Source organism: Priapulus caudatus, unplaced genomic scaffold (genome assembly GCF_000485595.1).
Source record: "Priapulus caudatus unplaced genomic scaffold, Priapulus_caudatus-5.0.1 Scaffold120, whole genome shotgun sequence".
Taxonomy (NCBI): Eukaryota; Metazoa; Priapulida; class Priapulimorpha; order Priapulimorphida; family Priapulidae; genus Priapulus; species Priapulus caudatus.
The window spans coordinates 589408-606464 of record NW_014577181.1 but is presented as its reverse complement, the minus strand read 5'-3'; the positions used below and the strand labels follow the sequence as shown (position 1 = coordinate 606464).

General features: G+C 38.9%; 1 protein-coding gene across 7 annotated transcripts in view; it reads left to right on the top strand.

Annotated features, from left to right (window-relative positions):
* Positions 1 to 17057, top strand: part of LOC106805596 (anoctamin-4-like) — a 45251-nt gene that overhangs the window by 19709 nt on the left and 8485 nt on the right. For 4 of the 7 annotated variants that reach the window (XM_014807251.1, XM_014807253.1, XM_014807258.1 and 1 more), the window contains 17 exons: positions 2801 to 2914; positions 4981 to 5049; positions 6203 to 6288; positions 6877 to 7041; positions 7497 to 7595; positions 7998 to 8033; positions 10006 to 10142; positions 10556 to 10665; positions 11512 to 11567; positions 11825 to 11881; positions 12223 to 12287; positions 12438 to 12572; positions 12894 to 12999; positions 13209 to 13269; positions 13557 to 13777; positions 14201 to 14402; positions 14728 to 14839. In XM_014807251.1, coding sequence (XP_014662737.1) covers positions 2801 to 2914; positions 4981 to 5049; positions 6203 to 6288; positions 6877 to 7041; positions 7497 to 7595; positions 7998 to 8033; positions 10006 to 10142; positions 10556 to 10665; positions 11512 to 11567; positions 11825 to 11881; positions 12223 to 12287; positions 12438 to 12572; positions 12894 to 12999; positions 13209 to 13269; positions 13557 to 13777; positions 14201 to 14402; positions 14728 to 14839 — 1831 coding nt within the window. Of the gene's footprint in view, positions 1 to 678; positions 1049 to 2800; positions 2915 to 4980; positions 5050 to 6202; positions 6289 to 6876; positions 7042 to 7496; positions 7596 to 7997; positions 8034 to 10005; positions 10143 to 10555; positions 10666 to 11511; positions 11568 to 11824; positions 11882 to 12222; positions 12288 to 12437; positions 12573 to 12893; positions 13000 to 13208; positions 13270 to 13556; positions 13778 to 14200; positions 14403 to 14727; positions 14840 to 17057 lie in introns of those variants that run through there. The other 3 variants (XM_014807254.1, XM_014807256.1, XM_014807255.1) reach the window with 3 other exon arrangements.

Here is a 17057-nt window from a genome sequence, read left to right as displayed (position 1 = left end):
CACCAACCTTGTTCTTGGCCATTACAAACAAGCAGGGCGTCGACTTGTAGGACGTCGATTGGCCCCAGACTGTATAGTAGCTAGCTCTGCTATTGCTCACCGTACACTATATTATAGACAGCGCGCCATCAATCAGCAAAACCAAAACGATACCATCACCATTGCAAGAGCAAGCAGAGCTTCACTCCCGGATGGGATAAACCTTCTAACATATAAACGTTATTAAAGCTCTCTCTCGTCAAGACCGCATACTTTCTCTGCCTATGTAAGCTCAGTTACCTTCCCACAATTCTCGCAATACCGATATAGACATGCGGACGGAAAATAGCAGTCGATCCTATTGATCTGACGAGAAAAGCTGCAGAAGCATGCGTTACTGGACATGCATGTGATTCACCAGGTGTACACATAGTATCAGGAGCTAATAATGACAATTTGTCATTATTAGCTCCTGATAGTATATACCAGGAGAAGATAATAGGGAATTATTAATTAGGGAATAGACAATAGGGAATTCCCTATTATCTACTCCAGGTATATACTATCAGGAGCTAATAATGACAAATTGTCATTATTAGCTCCTGATACTATGTGTACACCTGGTAAATCACATGCATGTCCAGTAACGCATGCGTCTGCAGCTTTTCTCGTCAGATCAATAGGAAGCTTGCTATTTTCCGTCCGCATGTCTATATCGGTATTGCGAGAATTGTGGGAAGGTAACTGAGCTTACATAGGCAGAGAAAGTATGCGGTCTTGACGAGAGAGAGCTTTAACGTTTATATGTTAGAAGGTTTATCCCATCCGGGAGTGAAGCTCTGCTTGCTCTGGTAATGGTGATGGTATCGTTTTGGTTTTGCTGATTGATGGCGCGCTGTCTATAATATAGTGTACGGTGAGCAATAGCAGAGCTACCATACAGTCTGGGGCCAATCGACGTCATACAAGTCGACGCCCTGCTTGTTTGTAATGGCCAAGAACAAGGTTGGTGAGGATTCATCAGTAGCCACGAATATTGGTCCCACCCAGGAAGGCAATACCAACCTAGGTATATCCTACGTCCAGCTATTCTGGGAGACATCTATCAAGTTGATTTTTATTCTTTAGGCTGTATATATATGGCATTACTATTTCAACTCAGCTTATTGCTTCACAAGTATGTGCAATATGTCGACTAATGCATGCTCATTCACACACACGCATGCACGCACCCCTAAGTGCCTGTACACATAAAACTTCCATTAAGCCTGTGGGCAGAAATTATAGTATTATACATTTTTAGGTAATCATTTTTAGGTGATTGAAATAGGATGATTGTTTCGTGGCATTTTCTATAAAGTTGTTTTGAAATAATTGTTAATTCGGTGTGGCATGTAGCCTCTCGTGAGTCATGTAGAATATGTTCTCTCAGACTTAATTGTCACCCCCATCGTCTAATTTGGATCATATGGAATAATCATTTGTATCATATGGCTATTTAGAAAGCCTATCAAGTTATATTATGTAATATAATGTATTGCTTACCATACTTTGTACATGGGCCATGTAATTGTTACCATACATCTAATAGGGGCTTATTTGTAAACAAAATATATTAGCAAAGGTTGTTGGCTTAATTTTGTTTCGGAAAACATTATGGTATAAATGCAATGTCAGTTGACTGTTAATTGCGTCTCAAGTATTACAGCATTCTGGGTCAACGAGAGTAGGCGTTATTTTCAGAGGCACACGAGAAGTTGTAGATTTTCGCACTGAGCTGTCTTTCTCATTATTGTAGCTGGTAGCGACTGATGCAGGTTTGGATGAGTTACTGTGTGCAATAGTATTACGGTATAGTGACCAAAGTGGCACTCGAACCCCAGACCATTAAACCTGCAGTTGAGAGTGTTAGCCATTAAGCTATTGCAGCCACCATGTTGCCCCTATTACTGTTAGTTAATGCTCAATGGACATTATTTATTTACAGTCTCCTGTGGCTGTAGGCATTATGGTAATTAAGAGTTTGCCCATAATATTCTGCAGTTAATGATATTCATGGCTGAGTTGGGACTAGAGTGTAGGTGCATGCTGTGATTTCATTGACTGTGACGTATGTAATCCCTAAAAACTTCCAAATGCTTGAACTGAGACAGGCCGGGAAGTGTATTTAATTTTGACTACGGGCGTTCACATAAAATTTGTGAGCGTAAAAATTAAAGTGAACCAGCAGCAATATATGCGATCATAAAGTTGTCTGGTGGCCGTTGAGCGGCGGTAAAACTACTAAAGTTGTCCAGTGACTAATTAATCCAGTCCATTAACCCGTCGTAAATGTTAGTGTTTGACATCAGTGTGTAAGTGACCAAGTGACCAAGAGTAAATTAGTCAGTGCAGCAGAGTATTCTATGCTACCTATATTATTTATTTATTTTTCAGGCGTGTATGTTACAAATACCATACTTATCTTAAAATAATATAGTACATATGTAATGTATGCATGTATTTAGGATAGCTGTATCAAATACAGCTGCACAGGATGTTTATTGTATACTGTGTCCCACCCAGTTAAACAATCGTATATAATGGGGAGTAACCTTGTATTTTCACTGTCATTCCAGACGGCAAAGTTCAGAAGTACCTGATGCATGACTAGACTACCAAAATTCCAAACTAATTGTTAATTTCTAACACGGCGTCATCTATTTCCTCCCAATTGCGGTTCCTATTAAGCCATGGAATCTGACCCATCACCTACAGTCCTGACTCGTGTCACTTGTTCCTATGTTCCGGCTTGTATCGTAAAAATTGCTCTGTGTTGCAGGCTTTGAAGGCGTGGGCGATGAATCGTATCCACCAAGTTACTCCCCACCTGAGGGCTACACGGGTGGAACTCCCATGCACCCAGGAGGAATTCCCCCTGCAGGAGCTATCCCAGGTAACCACGTTAGAATACCTGTAGGGATCGAGTTACGGGCACCTGAGTCGTTACTGCCTTATTTGGCCATGACTGCATGGTATTAATTAGTGAATGTATTAATACCATGCAGTAGTGGATTGTTGGCATAAGCAATTAATGATCTGCTTCATTTGAGTCTAACCTGTTGCTGTTTTTTGTGTGGCTGTGTAGTGAGCGTGTGAGTTAGCTTAGCTGTTTAGCTCTGTAGCATGGGAGTGGGAGTAGCAACCCTTTGACCGAATGTCAGGTTTAGTACCTGATAATGTAAGTGTGAGTAACATTTAGAAGAAAAAAAACATATATTCTAAAAGTATGTCAGTGACTCAGTGTAATTTTCGTTAGTTTCTGTCGGTATCTGAAATGGCCTGCCTTCGAATAATGGTTATTCTATCATGTGTTTGCCTACTACATTCAACCAGTGGCTATGAAAGACCGCGTAGCCTTTAAATGAACGTGGGGCAGCTGGCCTCTCAGATTTTGAAGAAAAATTATTTTTTTTAAATAAATGTACATTTATTTAAAAAAATTATTTATTTTTCTTCAAAATCTGAGAGGCCAGATGCCCCACTGCCAAACCGCGTACATGACCAGCACCACTGCTATATATAGACTGACGTGCACAACAGTTGTGTTCATTTCACCAGTGCACCTGAGACGATTAGTTTCTTGTCTGCCACCGAAAAAATCTTAAATGTCTAGCCAGTTTGAACGGAACACTTTGTGTCAGCCTAGCTGAGGGGACAATCGCAGTACCAATCTAAGTATAGGATTTCCTTCGCTGTTTTTAAAATAGTGTCCAGTTATGGGAAAAATGACCCAGACTTATTTTATTTTTATTTTTTACTTGTAATATTTCTTTTTAAAAGCTCATATGTTTTTTAATGTAAATTAGGATACGGTTTGTGCGGCAGTAGCCGGATGCATTATGTGTATTACTGCTATACATAATACTGGCAAAAAATAAACCTATACAGTACTTATTATTGCGTGTTTGATGTTCCCTCTTAGGCAGTGTTTCAGCATGGGAGAACCCAAAAGGTATACTGAGCTAGTACAGATCACAGGTTGTTGCTAGTGTGTGGTGTCGTGATAGGTAATGTTCGTATGCAGTGGCTTCACAAAGATATATATACTGAGCTGGTATATAAAGATATATATTATATATATATATATATATATTTATATATATATATATATATATACTGAGCTGGTACGTGCAGATCACAGGTTGTTGTTAGTGTGTGGTGTCGTGATAGTAATGTTCTAGCAGTGGCTTCACAAAGTATATATATACTGAGCTGGTATATAAAGATATATATATATATATACTGAGCTGGTACGTGCAGATCACAGGTTGTTGTTAGTGTGTGATGTCGTGATAGGTAATGTTCGTATGCAGTGGCTTCACAACAGTACATAAAATTGATGTGCACTTATCACGTGGATGTTGAGCAAGCTTTTTTCTCTTTTTTTCTATGCCGTATTGACATGTGTATCTACAAATATATCATAGTACAATCAGTTGCCTTTTTGGTGCTTCGCTTATATGATATGGAAATTGGGCAGAGTAATTAATATATAGGATGATTAGTTGGTTAATTATTGTATTTTATTGTTACATGCATTTTAAAGTTAATTACAAAACTAATAACGTCACGAAATACTCACTACAATATGTACACTGTAATACGTGTTGTAGCTTGCATTTCAATTCAGCCCATTTAACCTCTAACGCAATGGTGGTCAGCTTACCACAACTTTACGTTTATTTTATAGTGTTGTGCACGTTTGTTATCCATGCTTTTCAAGTTGATGATTAACAGTTAACACATGGCTGTATCTGCTTGGTTGAGATCTGAAACTTACTATTGCCATTTACTAATTTAGATACATAATTTAATAAATGTTAGAGTCATTATCATAAGCCATTATCATAGTGGATGGTCGGCTCACTAATATCGTGGTGCTCGTGTTTTGTGCCTTCTTTTATTTGCATGTTCAATTGGTGTGTCTGTGCCTGCATGTTGCGTGCTTGGGTTCTGTAGACAGCAATATTGGTCGTGAAAATCCGGCTTTCGGGTCACCTGTGTCTGGATCAGGCTGTTCAGTTAATGGTACGTGACTGGTTTGGAAATCCACAGTTTGTCTTACCAACGTTGAACCCTAAAGATATTCACGTGAAAAGTTGTGTCCACAAGTTCAGTTACGTCATGAGAGTATGTTACTGTGGAAATAACATCTCTGCAATAACATCTCGGTGATTACGTAATATTGCTAAATATCGAGTACTGATTTGAGAGCAGATCAGTTATTATAGTAATTGAGCTGCTCTTAATCTAATATAGCAATATAGTTCTTAACATTTTAGTTAGACTGTAATATAATTATATTTTTAGAGTTGAGATTTTTTAGATGTTAAGATATGCATGACTAAAGTATTGAGACAGTTAAATAGTTTATAGTTTGAGCATTCACCTCTTCCCTTCCTTTCTTACCAATGCCAACTGGTTTACAGTGCGATTGCTTTCAGTGTAACGGCATGTGTGTGTAATTAGATTTTTAGAGTTGAGATTTTTAGATGTTGAGATATGCATGACTAAAATATTGAGACAGTTAAATAGTTTATAGTTTGGCTGATAGGGTCTATGTCCCCCAGGGTACTGCCCGAACGTATCCTGGGTACGGTCCGGTATACCGGAACGTACCCTGGTACTAAATACTACTATCTAATATGCCGGACCGTACCTCGCCTACCCCACTAACGAGTCTAGGGAGTCGCCTACGCCTACTCCCTAACCCTAACCCTAACCCTAACTCTAACCTTAACCCTAACCCTAACCATATCAGCTAGATAGTTACCATGGTACGTTTCGGTATACCCGACCGTACCCAGGGTACGTTCCCGGCAGTACCCTGGGGGACATATAGACCCTATGAGCTATAGTTTTAGCATTCACACCCTCTGTTCCTTTCTTACCAATGCCAACTGGTTTACAGTGCCATTGTTTTCACTGTAAAGGCATGTGTATGTCTCTGTTTTTCTAATATGGAAAGTTCTTTGCAATGGAGTTGTTTAAAAAACTTCAAATTTTAGGTCTTTTTTAATTCTCTTTGCATAATATTGCATCTTTAAGCATGATCAACAATCAAAAATTGGTACTGTTATTAAGGCACCCCAAGGAAAATACTTGTGATATTCGTACATAAATACCTCTGTGACCATAAATTTCTAGCTGTTGATTTAGCCTCTATTCTTTCTCCCTACAGAGAAGAGTGTCACTAACATAAGTTATGGTGACCCAGTGGAACAGGGCTCGCTTGGTGCTCTGATCACAGAAAACAGCAACAACAAGGTATGGTTTTGACAGATCTTGGGCACGGAAAAACAGCAGTCTGCATTTAGCATATATTATCATTATCATTATTTACCTATATTTATCGTTGTGGGATGTGTAGATCTGTACTAATGCTGCAAGTCTTTAGCATGACTTTCATCACTAGTGGCAAATATACTTCCCAGTTATAAATTATTTACAAGTGACTGTGTACAATTTTTGTTTGAGTAGTTCAAAGTCATCACATAAATACTTACATCTACAGAATTTTCACAGATAAGTAAATTCTTATACAATAGTCTAATATTATAAACAAATCAGCGTAATGCCATTGTCAGAGTAATCGACCTATCTGACTGGCAACATCATTGACAGTCAGCTCTTGCCAATCAGTGTTGCCATAAGACGTTTCAAAACTAATGCATTGTAATGCGTTCCACAAAGTTTAAATTTAGATAACAAACGTGCATGTACACGTACAAATTGGATGAACTTGCAATTGGCCGACCTAGCAACGATATCCAAGGGGTGTCGTCAATCTCATTCACGAAGATAGGACACTTGTTGGCATTGTTTTCTGCAAGTTTTCCCTTCTGTTTACTGCAGCCGCATCACGACAGAAGAGAGCAGCTATACTTCAATGACGGCAAGAGACAAATCGACTTCATTCTCGCCTATAACGATGATGATCCTAAGAAGGAACAGAAGCGACAAAGGTTCATTGCCAGCCTTCACGAAGAAGGACTGATGGTAGAGGTAGAGGACGCATCTGTGAGTCGGCATTTATTATTATTTTACTTATGTATATTGCGCCTTTTTACACAAAAATGATCAAAAGTGTAGCACATCAATATCGAGAACGACTGAACAATAAAATGAAATGATAATTATTTATTTAATATGAACATTTATCCATCCTTGATAGATGTTGTGTCACCAGAAGCGCATTAATAATTATTATTGGACTCATGGTGTCACGTTATGCATATTGCCAATAGTACTAGTAGTAAGTTACAATTTTCAACCATTCCAGCTACTATTAAGCAATAGTACTAGTAAGCTCCAAGTACAATAGCCAAAGATTATTCACAATAATTATTTGTCATGACAGTGTCATTTCCAATAGTACAGATTTCATAGCACGTGAATGGTTGCCATATGCAACCAGAAATGTAAGCAATTATAATATAATATATTGGTTCTAAAGACAGGCTTTCTTGTCCTAGGAGACTAATGGTGGTCGAGTTTCCTTCGTGAAGATACATGCACCATGGGAAGTGTGTACCAGATATGCAGAGCTAATGAACATGAAAATGCCTATCAAGGTAGTACATTCTGACCACATATAATAATACTACACGTGAGCTTACTGCTCACTGTTATACAGTATAACTAACATAATGCTAAATTACATCTACCATAATAATTGGGTTTTAGTTACGTATGTGTTAGCAATTCTAAATTGGTTGATTTGTGCTACATTTTTGTACGAGCAAAAGAGAAAGGAGGGAAGGATGGGGAGAATTGCGAGAGTGCGAAAGAGAGAGAGAGAGGAACAACTGGAGGGAAGCAGAATGAGAGAGAGAGAGAGAGAGAGAGAGAGTGCGAGTGAGAGCGCAAGCGAGAGCTAGAGCAGGCAAGTTAGGGTGATCTAACATGAGAACTCCACACATAAAACGTGTTCAGATCAAATGTAAACATAACTCGAAGAATCATTTTCTGTGCAGGAAATCCTAATCCAAGCTCTGCTGAATCATGATGAGGTTTGTAACTGCACGCGTACCTAAAATGCGTCACCGTTATAGTGTTCATGCTTCATGTTAGAGTACAGTGTTTGGTACGCGCTGTGACACAAACGTGCGTCATTGTTGTTGTATGTTGTATGTTGTATCTAATTACACTACTCGCTGCACTGTGGTGATGCGAGTTACAACAACGTACAATGCCTCGATTTTACGCAGTTTATTGCTGCATAGCATTTCTGATGTAATCAAAGCTGGATGTAGTATGTACATGATGTTAATGTGTGACTGATTGTGTATAAAGTTGATGTTGTTCATTGATAATCATATATAATTTCTTTCCTTCATAATTGTGCTTTTTGTCTTCGTATTATAGATACTAATTTATATGTATATATAATTAGTGTATGTAATTAGTGTAATAATTATATGTATATATAATCTATATATGTAATATAGATACTATATTATGTGTATTATATCAGTTCATAGCAAAGTCATTATATTGTTCTCATACAATAGCAATTGCTAAATTGTGATGGTTAGTTGGTTACTGATCAAAATCTCTTCGAAAAAGCTCAGTTTGTGAGGGGCAAGGCCATGACATCTGTATTTCTGTATCTGTCTGACATCTGTATTTAAAAAAAAAGGGAATGCCACTTCGTTAAGACTATGGTACTGAAATCACATCATTTTCATGACATGCTTCGATAATATCCCGTTTAGTCAAACAGAAGGGTCATAACAGATCTGTTGTGGGGGACTTCGATTTCGTGACTGATTTCGTGTATGTCACCATTATGTATCCTAAATTTAACTTTTTGGGTGTGAAGCTAACCCTCGTCAGATCCTTCACTGTATATTGCTAACCTGGGAAGAATTCTCGTATCTGTGTAAAGATATGCACGTCTCACTGCAGAGTATTGTCATACACTGGTGTGTGCGATTTCCTTGATGTTGGTACCATGGCTAAAATAACATGATGGCTAGAATGACTCATGAGTGTCTAACAAGTTAACAACATTAATTACTAATTACATTAATCTACTAATTAGTTGTTTCTAAACCCATCAATATTTAATCATTGAAAAAACCCTAACATAAATTGCTCGCCATATCTGGTTACTTATACACAGTATTTTTGCATGTTTATAGGTATAATCATTTAATACATTGATCAAAATACGTTCTATCAGAAATAGTTCAGGTTGTGATTTATTTCTGGTGCTCAGAATGTAATATAGAATCAGTAGTAAATAATAAAAACTTGTTATTATTTACTACTGATAGAATGTTAGCTGTCAGTAAAATGGAAACCAGGGGCATGTGGTTGTTGTCATGTATGAGCTTGTGATCGGTTACTGATGGTATACGCAACTGTATGACATGCGGTGCTACATTTCTTCCCGACATCGGTCAAGAAATCATTAGGAACAGTTGTTGAATGGTGTTGGCATTTGTGGTAGCAATATCCAACAGCATTTAACAAGGTGCAATACGTTGCATGGAATAAAGCATGTCTCTTTCCTGCAACATTATTTAACATGTTATGAGCGTTAGATGTTGATGTATAAAACCCCAAAATTGCATTTGACTTAATTAAATACTTCAAAAACAATATATATTCTATTTGAAATTGCAGATTCTGGTGTACTGTCACACAACTAGCAACTGTATTCTATATGTAGTGGTCTGATTCTGTGAAACTTTTCTGTAGAAGCGTTCAGTATTGATGGTAGAAGTGCATACATATGGTGACCTACAACATTCTGTGCCTCTATATACGAGTCTACATTACGTGTATAATAAATTTACATTTCAGATATACATCAGGCTATGCATTTACATTACCTTGCTCTGCCAAGTATTGTCAGCACCTAAGAAGTGGGAGTAGTGGATTGCTGCCCAGTTAATTCTAATATAAAAGTATATATAATAGTAATATATAGTAATAGCTTCAGTAATTTATATGTGTTAATAATTCTTTTGGCAGCAAAATGATTTAGCAGAGGATGAGGAGTCACAGCAGTGCCTACCGAAGATGCCAAACCCATTTGAAATCAGTGAAGAAACCTTGCCTGAGGAACCTAACTACTTCACAGCTGCATTTAACAGAGAGAGAAGTAACCAGTAAGTGTGTGGTATTCCTTTTTTTTTAAACAGCTCATTCAAGTGTGAGAACAAAGTTAAATGGCGAGGGATAAAGGTGTATTGGAGAAATGTTTGTCGGAGGCTGGGTGTGTAAAGAGAGTACATTAAGAGAAATCCACATAAAAGAGGGGTTACTGTGTAGTTTTTCATCTTAATAGGGGAGTTTACAATGATATGGGAAAGTGCTTAAGAAAATGAGGGTTATGGTTTGCAGTGGAAGTGGTCTGTTGTCTTTCTGTTTATTATGCTGGTATCTACAAGGATGTTTCCCTAATAGAAGGGCTTTTACAGATATTACAGATATTTTATTGTGTTATTATATATCGACTATTTTGTAACCACCTTATGTTAATATACAGTCAGTAACGTATCTTATTCGTGTGTGATTCCAGGTTCATAATTGACGACCATGAGACGTTTTTCAGTCACAGTCAGCGTACTCGCATAGTGTACGAGGTTCTGAGCCGTGCCAGATATGACGACAGCAATAAACTCAGATTTGGTCAGTACCTCACATAGGACGTTCCATTTTCTGTTCCTATCCATAGACTAGGTCGTTACTCTAAGAACGAGACTGCTGGTTGGTCTATCAAGGTTGTAGGATGGTCCAACTTGTAAAGTAGGCAGCGCATGGTGCTATCATAGTTAGTTAGTTATCCCACGTAGGTGCCTAGATGGCACATAAGGCAGTGACGAGATCTCCAACGTCTTCGGTCCACTGCTACTGGCCTCAGCGTGTCCCATGACAGGTCACACATCTGGGTATTCTCCAGTTCTCCTTGGGTCTTCCCCTTCTTCTCCTCCCATCTGGCATCCATCTAAGTGCCGTTTTCGCTATGGCACCTTCTTCCATCTGGGCGACATGACCGAGCCAAGTCCATCCTCTTCTTTAATTATAATTGTAATTTAGTAGAGTCGTTCATTTGTAATGCGTCTGTCTAATGTAGCTTGAGTATCAATGACTTTGTTTGGAATGCACAGAGTTTTTGAATGATTTCTTTGGTAGCCTTCCAGCTTTCCACTCCGTAAAGAAGCACACTCAAAACATTGCTTTTAAAGATTTTTTATTTTTGTTGCTGTTTTCATAGCTTTTCATGGTGCCGTCATGGTATAAGATAAAAAAATGTCTCAGTTAGAATCTTCTGCTGGAAGGAGTTTGCAGAGGTCAGGTGTAATTTCTTAAATGCCTACTCAGGGATTTATAAAATTAATGTTGTATAAGTTAGAGAATTATAGGAGATGTTATATTTGTAAATATTAATAGAACTCTAGCACTAGTAACATCGTTAGTAAGCTTCTTGTGGCTAGTAATGATTGCTGACCATTAATGAGGTCACTTGTTTGACAGGCATCATCAGAATGTTGGACAATGACAGCTACACAGCAGCTTTCTCCTTACATGAAGTGAGTGCACTGTTTAACACTTATCCCCCCCCCTCGGTCCCTTGCTAACGTGATAAGAGTTAAAGACACAGCCAAACTATTCGCTACACCTTCCTCCTGTAAGCAAGCAGCTTACCCGGGCAGAGCCTGTCAAGGGAATTCAAAGTGTGGCCCTATGACCTACTATGTACTAGGAGGACAAAAAACGTTGCTACAAGGGCTCATATTTTATCAGCTTGTTTATAGGCTTTTAATGGCATGCTGCTGCTATGTTACAGGGCTCCTATTCGTCAGAGCATTCTGTTATCACACATGGCTATGAGAATGAGAGACGGGTATGTATCCATTTTACTACCTTTATTTATCGTGAGGTTTAAAGTAGTGGTTTTATTTTCTTAAATAGTTAGTTATATTGCCTTCACATTTGCAGTTTTATTTTTATGGTTTCATTATGTTAAGAGAGCTACTTATATTACATCTCTTTGCTCAGTTTAATCAGGGTTTTATTTCCTCAGTGGCTTGGTTATATTGCCTTTGTCGATAAATCAATATATATGTGTGTGTGCGTGCGTGCGTGCGTGCGTGCGTGCGTGCGTGCGTGCGCGCGCGTGCGTGTTTATGCATTCAGTACAATTCCATGCATCAAATTTCATGTGTCGTGTAAAATTTGTTACAGCTTCTCTATGAACTCTGGGCAAAGCCAAAGGCTTTCTACAAGCAGCAACCATTAGATCTGATACGGTGCGTCAAGCTCGATTGTACTATAAATGCACATGCTTGCAGTTGGTTTGGCGTGTACAAATTACACTAAAAATTGTCTGTTGATAAAGGTATTCACCGATTTTGATTTAGATAGCAGAGATCAGAACATCAGAGTCTGTTTTCTTACAGGAAATACTACGGTGAGAAAGTGGGCATCTACTTTGCCTGGCTCGGATTTTACACGATTTGGCTAGTGCCGGCATCTCTTGTTGGCATGGTGTGCTTTCTTTATGGTTGTTTCACTCTCTACAAAAACATACCCAGGTAACAGCTATACATGGTTTGCTACATCGAGTATGTTATGTCAAAGGTAAATAAGAACTAAGAAAGCAAGTAATAACTAATAATACTCATACTACTACTAATAATAATAATAATAATAATAAAAATATTGCTTTGCTTCAGTAATAATGTTTTTGTAGTTCTACATATTTTTATTGCTTGTGTACTTTTCTTCTAGTAATCATCGTTTTCATTCCAGAACAAAATATGTTACTTATGCATAACGGGTTGTGAAATAAGAACTTGCTGAACTTTAGCTTTATTGCATTAATTGTTGTTTCTTTCTTGTTTCCATGGTCACAGTAATGAGATCTGTGAGCCAGGTGGACTTGGCAGTACAGTGATGTGCCCACTGTGTGACCAACTCTGTCCATTTTGGGAGCTAAAGTCTAGCTGCTTCTACTCTCGTGTAAGAATATACCATTCATGCAGTAGTTTATACAATAACTACATTTTTTCTTTAGACAAATAAGAATTTCCTTTCTTCTTGTTTCATTATAACAAGTATAACACAGTTAAAATAAATGTTTCGGTAATAATAATAATAATAAAATGTTCGAATATGTCACTTTGGCGTGTCTATATTTACTTCAGCTAATTACTGTAATGTTTTTACAGCTGACTTATCTATTTGATAATCCGGCGACAGTGTTTTTCTCTATCTTCATGTCTCTGTGGGGTAAGTGTCATCTTTCCGAAAAACTTGTTTTAGCAGTAACTAGTAGTATATTATTATAATGTGAATTAACTACTTATCCAGTATTACCTTATATATATAGTTATAAGCACAGCCATCCACATTCATAACAGTTTCGCACACAACCCTGTATGTGCATTGTGTTTGTTTCGATTTTGCTGCCTTTATGCTGCCGCCTTCACTAGTTAGTAGTTTATTATGAACTACATCACGTTGTTTTGAATTATCGATAAAGCCACACTTATAACCTATACGATCTTCATTCCCAGGTACACTGTTCCTGGAGTTCTGGAAGCGCAAGCAGCATGTCATTGCCTGGGACTGGGACGTGCTTGAGTACGAGCAGGAGCAGGAGAGCCTGCGACCACAGTACGAGGCTCAGGCTAGCCACAAGAAGACCAACCCCATTACTAAGCTCATAGAGCCTTACATACCTTGGTGGAACAAAGCCACGCGCGTGCTTACGTCTGCTACTACAATTCTATTCATGGTAAGGCAATGAGGTAACAGCCAAGGTGCCAGCAAATGCTGCTGCGAGTGATATCTAATACCGAAATAAAGTTTTGCTAAAGAAATGAAAATGAAGGCAAAAGGTGAATATAATTTGCTGTCTCATAGTTATACCATTAGGGAATTAAGGAGATGTGTTAAAAAAGGTAAGTATATTAACAGTAATTGGTGATGAGTACTTGAATGAAAAAATGGACAGATCTGCATCACCAACAATTGTCAATTTCCACAGTGGTCCTTTTTTTATTTTTTATAGCATAAACTGATGCAAATTTTTAATTGCAAAAACCTAAGGAGATCTGCTATACTAACAAACAAAAGTATTTATTATTCATGTATTTATTATTCATTTATCAGGTGTGTTCGCCAATACACAAACGTATTTTTTGTCTGTTTCTTGCAGCTGTGCGTCGTGCTGGCAGCCATATTTGGCGTGATCGTGTATCGCATCGTCATCGTGTCTGTTCTCTACGCGAGCGACGTTGCTCTGGTGAGACAGAATGCCAAACTCACGACGACGATCACTGCGGCAACACTCAACTTGCTCGTCATCATTTTGCTGAGTAAGATCTACCGGTGGCTCGCCATATGGCTTACAAATATAGGTATGCATCGTAAACCTGGTATTCACATTCATTACGCACGCGCGCACGCACGCACGCACGCACGCACGCACGCACGCACGCAGGTACGCGGTGGAAGGAGGGAGGGAAGGAGATAGAGAGGAAGTAGGGAGGGAGAGAGAGAAATGAATAGACACACTGATGGACAGACAGACAGGCAGGCAGAGAGATAGATACAGTCGATTTTGTAATTGGTTCTCATTATTCTCATCTCCCTTCGTTATTAAACTACTTTGGCGCCAGATGCATTTACATCATCTCTTATAGAAGGCAGCAGTGTAACAGGTGTTTGCATTTTCTGTTGCAGAGTGCCCACGAACGCAGTCAGACTACGAGGACAGCTTCACATTTAAGATGTTCCTCTTCCAGTTCGTCAATTTCTACTCATCGTTATTCTACATTGCATTCTTCAAGGGCAGGTATGAACAAACATGATTCCATATAGATTATTCATGACCTACTGTCTGAATTTTTGTTTGGAATTGAATGCTACATTCATGCCAGATGTAGTATTGGAAATGTAAGACTGGAAAACTGCAAGCTTTGTGTGCCCGACTTAATTTTACAATATTACCCCAAATAAAATAAATACATTTTATGCTTGGCTAAAATTGCATGGTTTTGTATGCCTGAATTAAAATATAAATCTATGACAACCTTTAACTAAAAAATCATTTATCCACCTTCTTTTATGCAAATTTGTGGTGCTGAAAAAAAAATCAGGCTTGCATTTTCTAAACGAGCTGTTTTTTTTAACAATGAATGTGGCTTCAATCATGATGTATTTTCCGTGTGAATAATAATAAAACATTGATGCTATTTGCTGGGCAGACTTACTATAAACTGCTGCTTTATGTGCAATGCAATACCGTGATACACATGGTTATAGTAGGTACTGTATTATTAGTGCTGCTGGAGTAGTTTAATCTGCGTAATATTAGAATTAAAGCCGCACAATGCGCATCCAAACCGCTAATTTCTCCAGTACTGGAGATTCGCAATATACTCGTGTCATGCCTAATCACACTACGTATGACAAAAATAAACATCTTAGTTCTCCTCCTCTTCCACTGTGCGTATGTCTTCATAAAAGGTATTGAAACATACCTCAATCTTGTTTCAAGATTCTCTCAATTGTTGTTGACAGATTCCCCAAGCAACGCGGCTAGCGGCTGTCTGCGATATCAGCGGTACGGTGTATTCAAGCGATAAAAACATGTGACTCACCTCACCCTTCGCGCTAAAGTTGTTGGCAAAACAGATCGGCTTTTTGCCGCAGATTATGCCATTTTCTCACGCTCTTTGTGCGGTTTTAAGCAAACGCGCAGTGAAATGGGAGCAACTCCATTATCCTTCCATTATAATGCCACGACAGCAAAGTCAGATTTTCAAGGATGCTTTTCAATTACCAGCTATTACCAAAATCGGCTCATTATATCGGCGTATGTTAAGATATGTGCACATGAACAGGTGCGGGGCTAACTTCTTTTGCTTTGCATCTGGGGGGGGGGGAAACCATGTGTGGTTTGCATTCTTGTAAGTTGACTATGGGCAGTTCGTCATGGGCCATATAATAGCAACTAAATTCTACGTTAGAACACTTACATTGGTCTAGAGGGGCATCCTCCACGAGGGAACTAACCTGTCTATTACCCCTGCCCATTACCTGTGGTCCATGGACCATTGGGGTCCGTGGATTGGCTTCAGGGGGTCGGTGAACCCCATTGTATTAAAAAAAAAAATTTATGTGCACATAAACATATTTTGGTGGGAGGGGTCCGTAGCTTTCACCAGATTTTCAAGGGGGCCATGACTCAAAAATGTTAAGAACCACTGGTCTAGAGGGGCATCCTCCGCTAGGTACAGCCCTGGAACATATATATATATATATATATATATATGAAAAATATTTGTGGTTAAGTGTGAAAGCAACTAGACGGTTAACAAGCAGTGGGTGGTCTGGTCGGTGCTGCGTATACCAAGGCGGGTTAACGATCCTTTCTCAATGTCTTTTCCTGCCAGCGTTAGGCACTTCTTAGAGCACACTCCAACCATAGCCAAGACTATCTCGATAATACACAGCTAGACGGTAGTAGTGATGACAATTGTAATGTCTCATGTCATAGTCGTTACATTATATTTTCTACGTTGTCAACAGTCCCGCACCCTCCTCCAGCAATCGCTTATCGTGGCGCGAGTTGGTAATTATCACCTGCGATCAAGATTGCGAGATAGTCACTGTGTGCTGTGAAACTGCCCACTGTGTTTCTGTTTGATACAGGGCGTTACTGTGGCCCTCTTGGTTTGCTGGAGCATTTGAGAAGCTATGAGATATTACTATGCGAGGCGTGTACATGTGTGTGTTGCATCAAGTTGCGTTTTCTACACATTTCTGACGTTTCGTTGATACAATCGCATTTCTCTCTCTCTCTCTCTCTCGTCCTCACTCTCTCTCATCTCCTCTCTCTTCTCTCTCTCTCTCCCTCTCTCTCTCATCTCTCATCTCCTCTTCTCTCTCCTCTTCTCTGTCTTCTCTCTCTCTCTTCTTCCTCTCTCTCTCTTCTCCTCTCTCTCTCTCTCTCTCTCTCTCTCTCTCTCCTCTCTCTCTCCTCTTCTCTCTTTCCGTCCTCTCGTCTC